The sequence below is a fragment of the Diceros bicornis genome, chromosome 38 (genome assembly GCF_020826845.1).
Source record: "Diceros bicornis minor isolate mBicDic1 chromosome 38, mDicBic1.mat.cur, whole genome shotgun sequence".
Taxonomy (NCBI): Eukaryota; Metazoa; Chordata; class Mammalia; order Perissodactyla; family Rhinocerotidae; genus Diceros; species Diceros bicornis.
The window spans coordinates 30145386-30158860 of record NC_080777.1 but is presented as its reverse complement, the minus strand read 5'-3'; the positions used below and the strand labels follow the sequence as shown (position 1 = coordinate 30158860).

Sequence of the window (13475 nt, the reverse complement as noted above, 5' to 3'; positions counted from 1 at the left end):
TCTGGGGTTTGAGTTCATTTTCCACTTTGTTTTAGAGCCACGAGAGACTGGAACACGGTTGAGGTTGGAAGGCGGGGGGGGCTGCAGATTTGAAGAGAGGGGTAAGTGAGGGAGCAAAGCCCAGAGGACATGGGGAGGGACTGAGTCAATGGCCTGGGAGAAGAGACTGGCTTGAGACAGAAGGAAGGACCCCTCGTCAGGGTTTGGAGGGAAGAGGGAAGGATGAGAGCAGAGGACGACGACTTTGTACGTGGAGGACAGGAGGCTGACATTATCCTACCTGACAGACTAAATAATGTCCATGAGTGAGGAGACGAGGTCACCTGCCTGGAGTGACACAGACAGACAAACACAGGGCAGCTGAGCGATACTGAAAGCACAGCTGCAGCTGAAGACTACACTCGTCAGTTTTCCTGAAAACTACCCAAACATCTATTTCAACGTTGCTTTAATTCCAACTTTTCACCAAGAAACCAGCAATGTGTAGTGGTACCAGTGCAGTTTCGTTATTTTCTCCATTTCTCGAACACTGCATAGAAGAGGAGGAAGAGAGTTGTAGGACCCAGAGGTGGGTGTCACAGCAGCAGGACACACACAGCAAGGCGGCCTGGGGTGTTGGGAAGAGGTGATCAACACACACCTGGGCCAGGGAGAGAAGTTGGGCCAGAGAGCCGACTGCCCAGGAGGGAAGGCACGGCTTGAAGAAGGGAGGCCTCCGTGAGCTAGAGGGGCAGAAACAGTGGGAGTGAGGCCACCAGAGGGCTGGGAGGTTGGCAGGGTGGGGTCAGAGAATGAATGAGGCCAGGGTGTTGGAGATTTCTGACTCGGTACAGTTCACAACGATGTCTGAGGCTAGCCCTAGGCTGTCGAGTGTGGCTGGGCATGTGGGAGGCTGAGTCGGGTGGAGAGGGCTCCCTGAGTAGAAAAGGTCGAGAAACCTGTGGCCACCCTCAACCCTGGGTGTTAGGTGGGTCACCACATGGAGAAAAGAGTCACCAAAGATAATGCGACAGGGCACCAGGCTGAGAAAGGACCACAGCACAGGAGTCAGTCTTCAAGGAATTACTCTGTGAACTGCTCCATCCCCAGCTTGGGTATCATAATTCACAACAGCCTTCCACCCATGGCACCTCAGCTTGCTACAGACAGAAAGTTAAGGCCAAGCTGGACCGGGGACATCCAGGAGACTTCCACTAGCACACAGATTTCTGTCAAAGAAACCGGGATGCTCTCAGGCAGGCCGGAATCTCACCACCAGGCTCCTGGTGCACAGAGCACTGGATTTGCAATAGAAATACCTGAGTGTGAATGCCAGTTCTGCCAAACACGCGACTCTGCACAAGCCATTTCACCACAGCCTCGGTGTGCTTAAAGGCGAAATGCAGACAACAGGATCTCCCTCACTGGGTCTGTAAAGGATTAGAAGACTACACATAAAAGGGATTACTGGGAGATACCCATTACTCTTGATTTTCCTGCTGGGTGACAGGGACTGTGACTGGAGGTATTTGCCAGAGACCCTCTCATTTGACAAACCCCCACAAGACCCTAGGATGTGACCCACGAGGCCAGGACTGTCCACCTGAGAGGGGAAGGAACACACCATCATCACTGGGAAAATGGATTCTGTCACCTGGATTGATGTACCGTGCTGTCATTTTATTACAGACGGTTCAGAACACTCCTCATTCTCCAGTGTATTCAGAACCTACTGTTCTCTCTTTCCCACTCACAGCACACACTCTCACTAACCGACTTAGTCAACTCTCTATAATGACGTTCTTTACTTTTCTATTCTCCTGTCAACTGCAAAGTGGACATTGCTTTGGTTATCTGCTATCCTCTCCAGCAGGAAGATGGCGCTCCGTAAAAGGAGGCACTGGGCTTTCAGAACTGGTCTTGTTTGAAGTGTGTGTGCTAGAAGCAGATGCCAACGGGATCCCAGCCACTCCCTCTAACCCCGAGGAACCTGGCAGTGCTACCGAGCCCAGTTACGAGGTCTGAGGCTGGTAACCAGTCCTGTCAAGGACACCACTGCCTCCAGGAACTGAGCGCAAGGCCAGAGATAAAGAACACAGCAAAGCCAGGAAAAGCATCACAGCGTCACTGCCCAACCTTTGATCCTCTTACACTGGAATTAAGCTATCCTGGCAGACCACATGATAGCCAGGAAGAACTTATACTCCTGGTTAAACTTTTTTTCTCAGGAAACCTTACAAAATCTTTATTGGTCTGCACTAAACCCAACAACTCACTTCATGGAGGTCTCTCTGTCACCATAGGTTCAGGTTTATACATCTGGAGCAGACAAAAAAAGGAGCTTCCCCTTTCCTTTCTAGAGTGAAACAATGAGATCAAAGTCATATATTTCCAGGAATTAAGTGCTTGAGAAAATGGGGAGATTTGGTAAAAAGATAAAAAAGCAAATATAGTTGCTAGAAGGGAATTTAGAACTTAAAGATAATAAATAAAGATCAATCTTCTACAATTGCTGCCTAAGCTCCACTTTCACTCTGCAAGGTGGCCCAGGACTGATGATCGAATTCCTGAAAGCAGGACTAGAACTGGAGCGAGGGGCGGGGGGGGGGCGGGGTGCTCGAGGGTAGCGACCGGAAAGAGCATTGACTTCAGCTGTACTTATGCGGCCAGCACGCGGCTCTGCGGCAGAAAGGCTCTAGATGCAGAGAGGGTCCAAGATTGCCCCAAGGACCCCAGCAGGTCCACCAGTCAGAGACCTCCTGGCTCGGAGGTCAATCCAACCTTGCCTGCGGGGTCTCTGTCTCCTACCTGGGTCCAACTTCAGCAGAAACCAGATCTCCGATGGCCAAAGCTATCAGATAGGAGGGGATGGGGTGACTCATCTGGAAGAAGAACTTATTTGGACCTCTCTTCTCCCAGGCATTAGCACTCATCACAGCTGTGAAGCCATCCGGGACCTGCCAACAGAGACAGCTCAGGAGATCCCCCCTGGAGAGAGTCTCCCTTTGATTAGCCTGAAGAACAGCATGACCAGCAACCTGTATGGTGGCGATCACGACCTGCAGTCCATCTTGGGAAGCACAAAGGTTTCAAGAAACTAAATTTGTGCTAAACTGATGGGATTTAGCATGAATAAAATTTCTGTAGGTGGAGGAAGTTTTCAGAAGTACCACTGGAGTGATGTTATCATTTACCAACTGAAACGCGACCTGATAGATCTGAAATTATATTTTCAATCCCAGGGCAGGTATACTTAACTTTAGCCCCCTTACCTCAATAAGAGCTGAATATTTAAATTTCACTGCAGGAGTATCGAAGCAAGGGAAGAAGGCCCGGTTTAGGACAGCCTGACCCTGGGTATAGAGAAAGGGCTTCTTCTTTCCTGCTGTCTGCTCAGGAGCCAACCAGCAAACCTAAAAGAACAGAACATTTCAGAAGTGATACCCCCAACAGGAGCTTAGTCCAGCCAGAGAAAAGGAGTTGTCTGGCAGGAAGAATTTTAGGTTATCCTTAAATCTTTCTGCCGGCCAGTTTGGCTCTGACTGGGAAGTTCTCTCCTACTGTGTATTTAATCCACCCTGGGATCCATGCCAAGGTATGGCGTCCACTTCACAGGGTGGAGACTCCACAATGGGTCCATTCCTCACTGAACCCCATGGGTTGCCTCAAGAATTCCAGACCCAGCCTCTGACCCTGTCATCCTGTCTTCCTCCTCCGTGTCCTTCTCCCTGTAGTAGTTTCTCATCAAAAAACAAAAACAGAAGCAGCTGTATGTGAACTTGTGATAACTATCACCCACCTGGGAGGAGTCCATGATTAATAAGTGTTCTCCATTCCTAGAATTTACCCTTTCAGAATAAACGTATTTTACATTATAGGCACTGGCTATGATTCTAATTTGTTTTCTGTTAGTCCTGCACCAAGGGCAAATCTGAATGATTATTACAAACCCAATTTTTGCCAACAGCAAAAAGAAATTCACTTATAACAGATATAACTGTGGGGGAAGGGAGTATGTCTGCACCAAATGCCGTTTGGAATTTAGAGAAGGATTGGATGATTCCAGGAAGGTTTCACAGGGTAAGAAAAGTTTCCGGTTGGGCCTTCAAAAGCAGGGAGGACTTAGCTGGCTGGAAAGAAGGGCGAGGACCTTCTCAAGGATGTGGACAGCAACCTGAGGAAAGGCCTAGAAGGAGGCAGGCTCTGGGAAGTGGTGGTGGCTTTCACATACAGAGGTGGGAGGCACACCTGGGCAGGTGTAATGAAGGGCTTTGCACACAGAGGTAGTTGAGGACCTATTTTTAAGAGGCATAAGGAAGCTACATTGGGATGTTGGGTTTTTCTTTGCTTGAGTGTTTGTTTGTGTGTGTGTGTGTGAAAAATTTAGTGAGTCTCTTTCCGAAGAGTACAGTACAGATGGGGCGGGGGGGAGAGTAATTCACAGTGGAGAAACCAGACAAGCGCTACTCAGCCAGGTGATCAAGGCCAACAGCAACAGTCATATGTCATGTTGACACTATGTACCCTCAAGATAATGGAAGAAAAAAATCGCACTTTGCCTCTGTGAACTTCCACTCAATTTTTCTGTGAAACTAAAACTGCTGTAAAAAATAAAGTCTACTTAAAAAAAACCCCATAACCTCAGCCTAATCATGAGAAAAACATCAAAACAAATTCCAACAGAGGGGCATCGGACTCCTCAAAACTGTCAAGGTCATCAAAAACATGGAAAGTCTGAGAAACTGTCACAGCCAAGAGGAGCGGAAGGCCACATGCAAGCTAACTACACTGTGGTATTCTGGATGGGATCCCGGAACAGAAAAGGACACTAAGTAAAATCTAAGGAAATCTGAGAAAACTATGAACTTTAGTTAATAATAATGTATCAATACTGGTTCATTAATTGTAACAAATGTATCAATACTGGTTCATTAATTGTAACAAATGTATCATACTTGTAAAATGCTAATAACAGGAGAAACAGTGTGTTTGTGGAGAAGTGTATGGTAACTCGATGCGCTATGTGCTCAATTTTTCTATCTAAACTGTTTTATAAAAAATAAATCCTATTAATGAAAGAAATGTAATGAATTGACAATAAGAGCTAACACAGAGCTCTCACTAGGTACCAGGGCAGTGTATTAGGCACGGAGATAAAGACAATTCATGTAGCTTCTGTCAAGCACAGAGACTAGTGCCTGGCATATCTTAATAAACATTGGCCATCATCCTCTCTACCATAATTCCTTATGCATCATCTTTGCTTTTTTTTTTTTAATTTTAATTTTTTTCCCCCCCAAAGCCCCAGTAGATAGTTGTATGTCTTAGTTGCACAGTCTTCTAGTTGCTGTATGTGGGACTCGGCATCATCGTGGCCGGAGAAGCGGTGCGTCGGTGCGCGCCCGGGTCCGAACCCGGGCCGCCAGCAGCGGAGCGCGCGCACTTAACCGCTAAGCCACGGGGCCGGCACTCCTTTTTTTTTTTTTTTTTTTTTTTTTTAAACGACGTGAGGAGAGTGAAGGAGCCTGGCAGTACATACACTAGAGAGTCTGAAGTCAGGGAGAGGCTATTACCCACGGCGAGTAGGGTGAGAGCCCTCACTGGGATGGTGGCAATGAGAAGGAATAAATATAACGGCCATTAATGTGGACCTTCACAGCGCAAAGCATGGATCTCTGCCATTATGTCTTAAGTGAAAGCTAGTTAGTTTTGATATTTAATTTGAGGTGCCACTTTCAGTAGGCAAATTCAGGAAGGGCTTAATTTTTCCAGTTATCTTCTTTAATTCCTAGTTCCTGCCAAAAACCAGGAACCAGAATACAGCAGAGCAACTGAACACACACCCAGCAGTTATGTCATCCCTAGGGGGCGCTGGGATTTTCCTTCCTTTAGAGGTCAGTTCCCACTGCTTCGGACTTTCATTTTTTAAACAAGCTCCATCATAAGGTTCATTTATTCCCAGAATGGTGAACGATGGAAACAGAACTGCCCTTTGAGCCAGTTCTAAGAGCAAACCAGGAACTACTGGCCAGAAAAGTAAACTTTCAATTGTGGGCACACAGCGCCTGTGAAACTGGTCCCCACCCTGTCTGGCAAATGACCAGCAATACACTCTAAAGACCCTCCACCAAGGACTTCCTGACTCGCAGAGACAGGCCACATAACCTTCATCTTCTTATTTCCAATATCTGTTCCCCCCCAAACTTAAGATTTAAGAGTCAGTCAACAGTGAGAAGGCCAGGTTACTCTATAACCTAGCACACCCTAATTCCAGTTCCCACTCTCACTCAAATTCACCTGTTAATCTAGTCCTGGACTTCACGGAGGAAACAACAGCAATCATCTGGGTTCTGAGTCGTTTCACCCTGTGGCACCGGAAGGGCTCGCAGAACCAAGTCTGAGCCAGCATCGTGCTGACTCACCAGCACAGTCCGGGACCCGTAAAGCAGAAGTCAACCGGCTGATCAGAGGACCGAGACCCAGGGCCCCGCGACATCACATTCAACGTGTGAGCCGTTCATTATCCGGAGACCCTCCCTCCGGCAGAAGGGGACACTGGAAGGGACGAGGGACGATCCAGACCCGCCACACCGCCAGGAAGGAGGGGCGCGAGCCCCCGGGAGCTGCGCGGACGCCCCCTACCACTCCTGCCCTCCCCGGGCCCCCCTCGTGCTCACCCCGGGCCCCTCGCGCACGCGGTAGGTGAGCTGCAGCCACACGTGCTGGCCGGCCCAGCGGGGCCCCAGGAGGTCCACGCACAGCGCCTGGCCGTAGCGCGCAAACGGACGTGTGTAAAAGGGCACAGGCTGGCCGGGCGGCCCGTCCAGGCGGCCCGGGCCCAGCCACTTCGGCTCCAGCTTCAGCACCGCCGCCGTGACCTGGAGGCTCGGGTGCGAGTCGAGCCGCAGCTCGGAAGAGCCCTCGGGCTCCAGGCAGCGCAGCGCCAGCACCGCTGTGCCGCTCAGCCCGCGGGCCCCCGGCGGACCCAGCTCGGCCCGCAGGTCCAGATGCAGGTGCAGCAGCTCGAAGGTCCGGAAGCTGGACGCCGAGGCCACGTCCGCCGCCCGCGCCGAGTGCAGGGGTCTCCGGCCACCGCCACCGCCGCCCGAAAGCCCGCCGCTCGCCATGGTCCCGCCGCGGCGATGTGCACGCGCGGGGAAGCCCCGACCCGGAGCGCGCCCCGAGGACCACGCCCCGCCGTGGAGGCCCCTCCCCCAGGGAGACCCGCTGCAGGCCCCGCCCCTCGTGCACACCACGCCCCGTCTCGCAGACCCCGCCCCCAGGGGGGCCGGCTGCAGGCCCCGCCCCACCGCGCGGACCCCCGCTCCCAAGGAGACCCGCGCAGGGCCCGCCCCACCGCAGGCCCCGCCCCTCTCCCATGCCCCGCCCCTCTCCCATGCCCCACCCTTGCCCCCCTCTTCCTGCAGGTGCCTCAGAACTTGGACAAGAGGACAGTGGGATAATTTGGTCCACACTTGCCCAATGGTCCGAGGGGCTCACCTTCCCTGCTGGCGTTTCCTGTGTCCTCATCTTCCCGGCCGGCCGCAGGATGTGTGCACTGGCCCCTGGATTGGAAGGGTCTGGGTTCCAGTTCTCCCCCAAGAAAGGCGAATCTTTCTGAGCCTCTCTCTGCACCTGTAAAATAGGACCAATAATATGTATCTCACGAGTTAATCGTGCGAACTCAGTCAGGTGGTGTGTCTAAACACGCGCGGTGAACAGCCCAGAATTCCACGCCGATCAAGGTCCGTCCCAGGGGGCTCCAGGCCCTTTCCATCCTACACTTATAATAAAAATACAAAGACATCTGGCTTCCACTAGGGGATGAAGGGAACTATAAAAACCATGCATGCACCCTTTCAAAGAAAAAAGACAAGATAAACCACAATTTCCAGCCTTTTTCAAACCAATCAGAGAACTGTCCTCCCAGAACAAGCAACTGGCCGAGAAGCTAAGGAGAGACAGGCACCAGAAAGCAGAGCAGAGCAGGGGCCCTGACTGGGTAGATGCAACCAGACCCCAGCAATAGTTCAGTTAGGATGGTTAATGATTGGGGAAGGCCGGAAGTGGGCTGGTGAGCTACTGGAGGACCACCGAAATTGGAGGAGTTTGCATCCTTTTGCAGGTTTTTTTCTCTATGAGCTGGTAGAAAAGACCAGGCAGAGCCCCAAGGAAGTGTTTGTTGCGGTGCAGACCTGGGAGAAGGGAACAACAGCCACAGCTGGAAGGGAACGAACTCCACTGTGGTATTTCCCTAAAGAACACAAAGCTTCACCTGTGGGAGAAGGGCAGCAGACACTGTCATCCTCACGGTGCTAGTGCCAACTCAGCAGGTGGGGGAAGGGAACAGGAAAAGGAAAATGCATCCCAGGCGGACAGGCAGGAATATATGCGGGGACCAGACTACAGGGGAGGGAGAGGCTCCCCTGCTGAGTCCCAGGGACATGATGTCCGCCTAAACCGGAGGCTCAGTCAGAACAACAAAGAACACTCAACACCACCCCCCAACACACACCAAGCTAACAAACTTCCAGTAACAAGTAAGAGTGCAATACTGGTGGGAGAGGGACAGAAGAAAAAGAGCCTGCAGAGACCTTCCCTTAGGTGCAATGCAGAGAGAAGAGCTAAAGCTGAGGGCAGACATTGCTCTGGCAAACAAGCACCCAACCTAAACCCCCAGGATCACTATAGGAACTTGAAGCCTGTAGTGCACTGAAGGTCACTTAGCAACAACAAACCTCACACCCAGACCAAACCCCAACTAGATCAACTCGCCCCTACCCCCATTAAAGGCCTAGCAAGAGGAAAGGTGTTCCCTTTTCCAGATACAAATTTTATATACCTCAGTGTACCATCCTACACCAGATATCTGGTTTTCAAAAAAAATTATGAGGTACACAAAAAGATCAGAACTAGATACAAACGTGACCTAGATGTTGGGATAGGGAATTTTAGATAATTATGATTAATATGTTAAAGATTCTAATGGAAAAGGTGAATAACACACAAGACAAGATGGGTAATTTCAGCAGAGAGATGGAAACTATTTAAAAAATCAAATGAAAATGCTGGAAATGCAAAACACAATACCAGAGATGAGAAATGCCTTCATGGAGCTCATCAGTAGACTCAACACAGCCAAGGGAGAGAACCAGATAAGTCAATAGAAATTACCCAACTTAAATACAAAGGAAAAACAAGAGGGGGTGGGAAACAAGATAAGACATCCAAGAGCTGCTGGACAATATCTAATGGTCTAATCGTCTAACACATGCATCATTGGAATCCCAGAAAGACATGAGGGAGAGAGAGAGAGGAGTATGAAGAAATAATAGCCAAGAATTGTCCAAAATTAATGACAGACGTGAAACCACAACCACCGAGACCACCAAGAAGGATAAATGCCAAATAAAATAAATAAATAATTTAAGAATACCTTAGCAAAAAACCATATTAAAAAAAATACAAACAGAAAATCCTAAAGACAGCCAGAGAATTAAAGACATACAGAGGAACAAAGATAAGAATTACGGCAAAGTTCTAGTCAGAAACAATGCAAACGTGACACCAATGAAGTGACTAAAGTACTAAAAGAAAAAAAACATGTTTACCTAGAGAAAATATTTTTTAAAAATGAAGAGGAAATAAAGACTTTCTCAGACAAACAAAACCTCAGGGAATTAATTGCTAGCAGACCTATCCTATAAGAAATGTTACAGCAAATGTACCACTCTGTTGGGAGGATGTTGATAATGGGGGAGGCTATGCATGTGTAGGGGCAGGGGTTATATGGAAAATCTCTGTAGTTTCCCCTCAATTTTGCTATGACCTATAACTGCTCTAAAAAAATAAAGTCTTAATAAAAAAAAATTAAATGACAAAAAAAAAAAAAAAGAAATGTTACAGGAAGCTCTTCAGGCAGGAGGAATGTGATGTCAGAAGAAGCTTGGGTCCACAGAAAGAAAGGAAGAGTGCTAGAAAGAGAATAAATGTAGGTAAAATAAAATTAATCTTTTTCTTATTTTCAATTGCTCTAAATCAGAGGTTGGCCAATTTTTTTTTCTCTAAAGGGCAAATATTTCACTTAACTCTGCCATATGTATGAAAGTATGAAAGCAGCCATTGACAAAACAAAGAAATGACTGTGGCTATGTTCCAATAAAACTTTATTTGTGAACACTGAAATTTTAATTTCATGTAATTTTCACGTGTCATGCAATCCTTTTCTTCTTTAGATTTTTTTCAACCATTAAAAATTTTAAATTCTTAACTCACAGGCCATACAAAAAGAGGTGGCAGGGTGAATTTGGTCCATGGGCCTTAGTTTGCTGACTTCTGCTCTAAAAGACAACCTATTGTACAAAGTAAAAGTAGCAGCAATGTATTGTGTGTTTATAGGATATATAAAAGTAAACTGTATCACAACAATAGCAAAAGGATACCGGAGGAACTGGGAATATACCGTCATAAGGCCCTATTACTACATGTGAAGTGACATGTTACTATTTTAAGGAGAACTCCGATTAATTACAGATGTGTATTGTAAACTCTAGGAAAACCATAAAAAAATTTACTAAGTATAAATAATAAGGTAATAGAGGAGATAAAATGGGATCATTGAAAATGTTTGATTAACCCAGATGAGGCAGAAAAAGAGGAAAAAAAATAAATGGAAAAAATGGAACAAATAGAAAACAGCTTACAAGATAGTACATTTTCATTCAACTATATCAATAATCACATTAAATGTGAATGGTCAAAATACACCGTTAGAAGGAAGAGATTGTTAGATTGACTAAAAGAGCAAGACACCAGCTACATGTCATCTAAAAGAAACTCACTTTAAATATTAAGACATAGATAGGTTAAAAGTAAAGGGATGAAGGAAAAAAGATATAAAACTAAGCAACTGCTAAGCAAAATAAAGTTGGAGTAGCGATATTAATATCAAGGTAAACTTCAGAATAAGGAATATTATAAGAGATAAAGAGGGATTTTACATAATGATAAAGGAGTCAATTCTCCAAAACATACAATCCTAAACGTGTATTTAGCTTACAGCCGAGCTTCAAAACACGAGAGAAAAACTGATAGAACTGAAAGAAGAAAAAGACAAATCCACAATTATAGCTGGAGATTTCAACACTCGTCTCTCAGTAACTAATACAACAAGGAGACAGAAAACCAGCAAGGATATATAAGATCTGAACAACACTATCAACCAACTAGACCTAATTGGCATTTATAGAATAATATCATAATACATATTCTTTTCAAGAACACATGGAACATTCACCAAATAGACCATTATTCTGGGCCATAAAACAAACCTCAACATACTAAAAAGAAATAAAATCATAAAAAGTGTTTTAAGATGATAGAATTACATTAGAAATAACAGAAAAATTTCTGAAAAATACCCATATGTTTGAAAATTTAAACACCCACTTTTAAATAACCCATGGGTCAGAGAGGATGCGTCAATGGAAATTTTTAAATATTCTTAACTAAATGAAAATGAAAATAAAACATATCAAAATTTGTGGAACATGACTAACACAGTACTTAGGGGGAAATTTATAGCATCAAATGCTTATATTAGAAAAGGAAGTTCTAAAATCAATAATCTAAGCTTCCTTCCTAAGAAACTAGATGAGTAAACTTAACAAAGCAAGCAGAAGAAAAGAAATAATGAAAGCAGAAATCAATGACATTGAAAATAGAAAAGCAATAAAGAAAATCATTGAAGTTAAAAGCTTGTTCTTTGAAAAGATCAATAAAATTGATAAACATCTAGCCAAACTGACCAAGAATAAAAGAGAGAAGATATAAATTACCAATATCAGGAAGAAAAGAGAAGATACCAGTATAGATCCTAAACATTAAAAAGATAATACTACAGACAAAAGGAATACTACAGACAACTCTATGTTCATAAACTTGACAACAGAGATGAAATGGACTGAGTCTTCAAAAGACACAAACTACCAAAACTCACCCAAGAATAAACTGATAATCTAAAAAGTCACACATCTATCAAACAACAAAGAAAACTCCAGGCCCAGGTGGTCTCACTGATGAATTCTATCAAAATTTAAGGAAGAAATAATACCAGTTCAACACAATCTCTTCCAGAAAATAGACAAGGTAGAAACACTTCCCAATTCATTTTAAGGTTAGCATTACTCTAATGCTAAAACCAGACAAAGACATCATAAGAAGAGAAAACTACAGACCAGTATTCTTCATGAACATAGATGTAAAAATCATCAATAAAATATTAGCAAATCAAATCCAGAAATATATAAAAAGGATAATACATCATGATTTAGTGGGGTTTATCCTGGGAGTGTAAGCCTGATTCAACATTTGAAAATCAATCAGGGTAATTCACCATATTAACAGACTAAAGAAGAAAAACCATGTGATTGTCTCAATAGATGTAGGAAAAGTATCTGGCGGAATCCATTCATGACCAAAACACACAAACACTCTCAGCAAACTAGGAATAGAAGGGAACTTCCTTAACCTTATAAAGAGACTCTACAAAAATTCTACAGATAACATTATCCTTAATGATGAAGACTGAATACTTGCCCTTCAAGATAGGGAACAAGGCAAGGATGCCCTCTCTTACTACTCCTATTCAACATTGTACTGGAGGTCCAGTGCAATAAGGCAAGAAAGAGAAAAAAAAGCCACACAGATTGGAAATAAATAAATAAAAGTATGCATTTTCCAGACAACATGATTGTTTACATAGAAAATCTCAAAGAATCTACAAAAAACCTCCCAGAACTAGTAACTGAGTTTATTAAGGATCCATCACAGGATACAAAGTCAATATATAAAAATCAATTGTATTTCTATTTACTAGCAATGAACAATGGAATTTGAAATTTAAAAAATAATATCATTTAAATAGCACTCCCAGAAATGAAATACCTAGGTTTAAATCTAACAAAACATATGCAGGATCTGTATGCTAAAATTATAAAACACTGATGAAATTCAATCCCAACAAATAATCCAGCAGGTTTTTTTGTAGATATCAACAAGCTCATTATAAGACAGGTGAAGGAACTAGAACAGCCAAAACAATTTTAAAAAAGATGGACAAAGTTGGAGGACTCAGACTACCCACTTTCAAAACTTACTGTAAAGCTATAGTGTGATACCAATGAAAGGTAGACACACAGATCAACGGAACAGAATAGAGAACCCAGAAACAGATCCACACAACTAATTTTTGACAAACGTGCAAAAAATACTTGCAAATTGCATGTCTGACAAAGGACTTGTATCCACAATATACAAAGAACTCTCAAAACCAAATAATAAGAAAAAATATTAAAAAATAGGCTGAAAGGTTTGAATAGACACTTTACCAAAAATATACAGATGGAAAATAAACATATGAAAAGATGCTCAATATCATTAGTCATGAGAGAAATGTAAATTAAAACCACAATGAGATACCACTATGCACCTATTGA

At 44.5% G+C, this 13475-nt stretch overlaps 1 protein-coding gene across 8 annotated transcripts in view; it reads right to left on the bottom strand.

Annotated features, from left to right (window-relative positions):
- RNPEP (arginyl aminopeptidase) overlaps nt 1–13475 on the bottom strand; it is a 32197-nt gene that overhangs the window by 9668 nt on the left and 9054 nt on the right. For 3 of the 8 annotated variants that reach the window (XM_058533795.1, XM_058533796.1, XM_058533797.1), the window contains exons 1-3: nt 6657–7121; nt 3252–3392; nt 2788–2936 (exon numbers count right to left, since the gene is read on the bottom strand). In XM_058533795.1, the coding sequence (XP_058389778.1) occupies nt 2788–2936; nt 3252–3392; nt 6657–7106 (740 nt within the window). In that variant the 5' untranslated portion in view covers nt 7107–7121. Of the gene's footprint in view, nt 1–280; nt 1293–2787; nt 2937–3251; nt 3393–6276; nt 6610–6656; nt 7122–7479; nt 7615–13475 lie in introns of those variants that run through there. The other 5 variants (XM_058533798.1, XM_058533799.1, XM_058533801.1 and 2 more) reach the window with 5 other exon arrangements.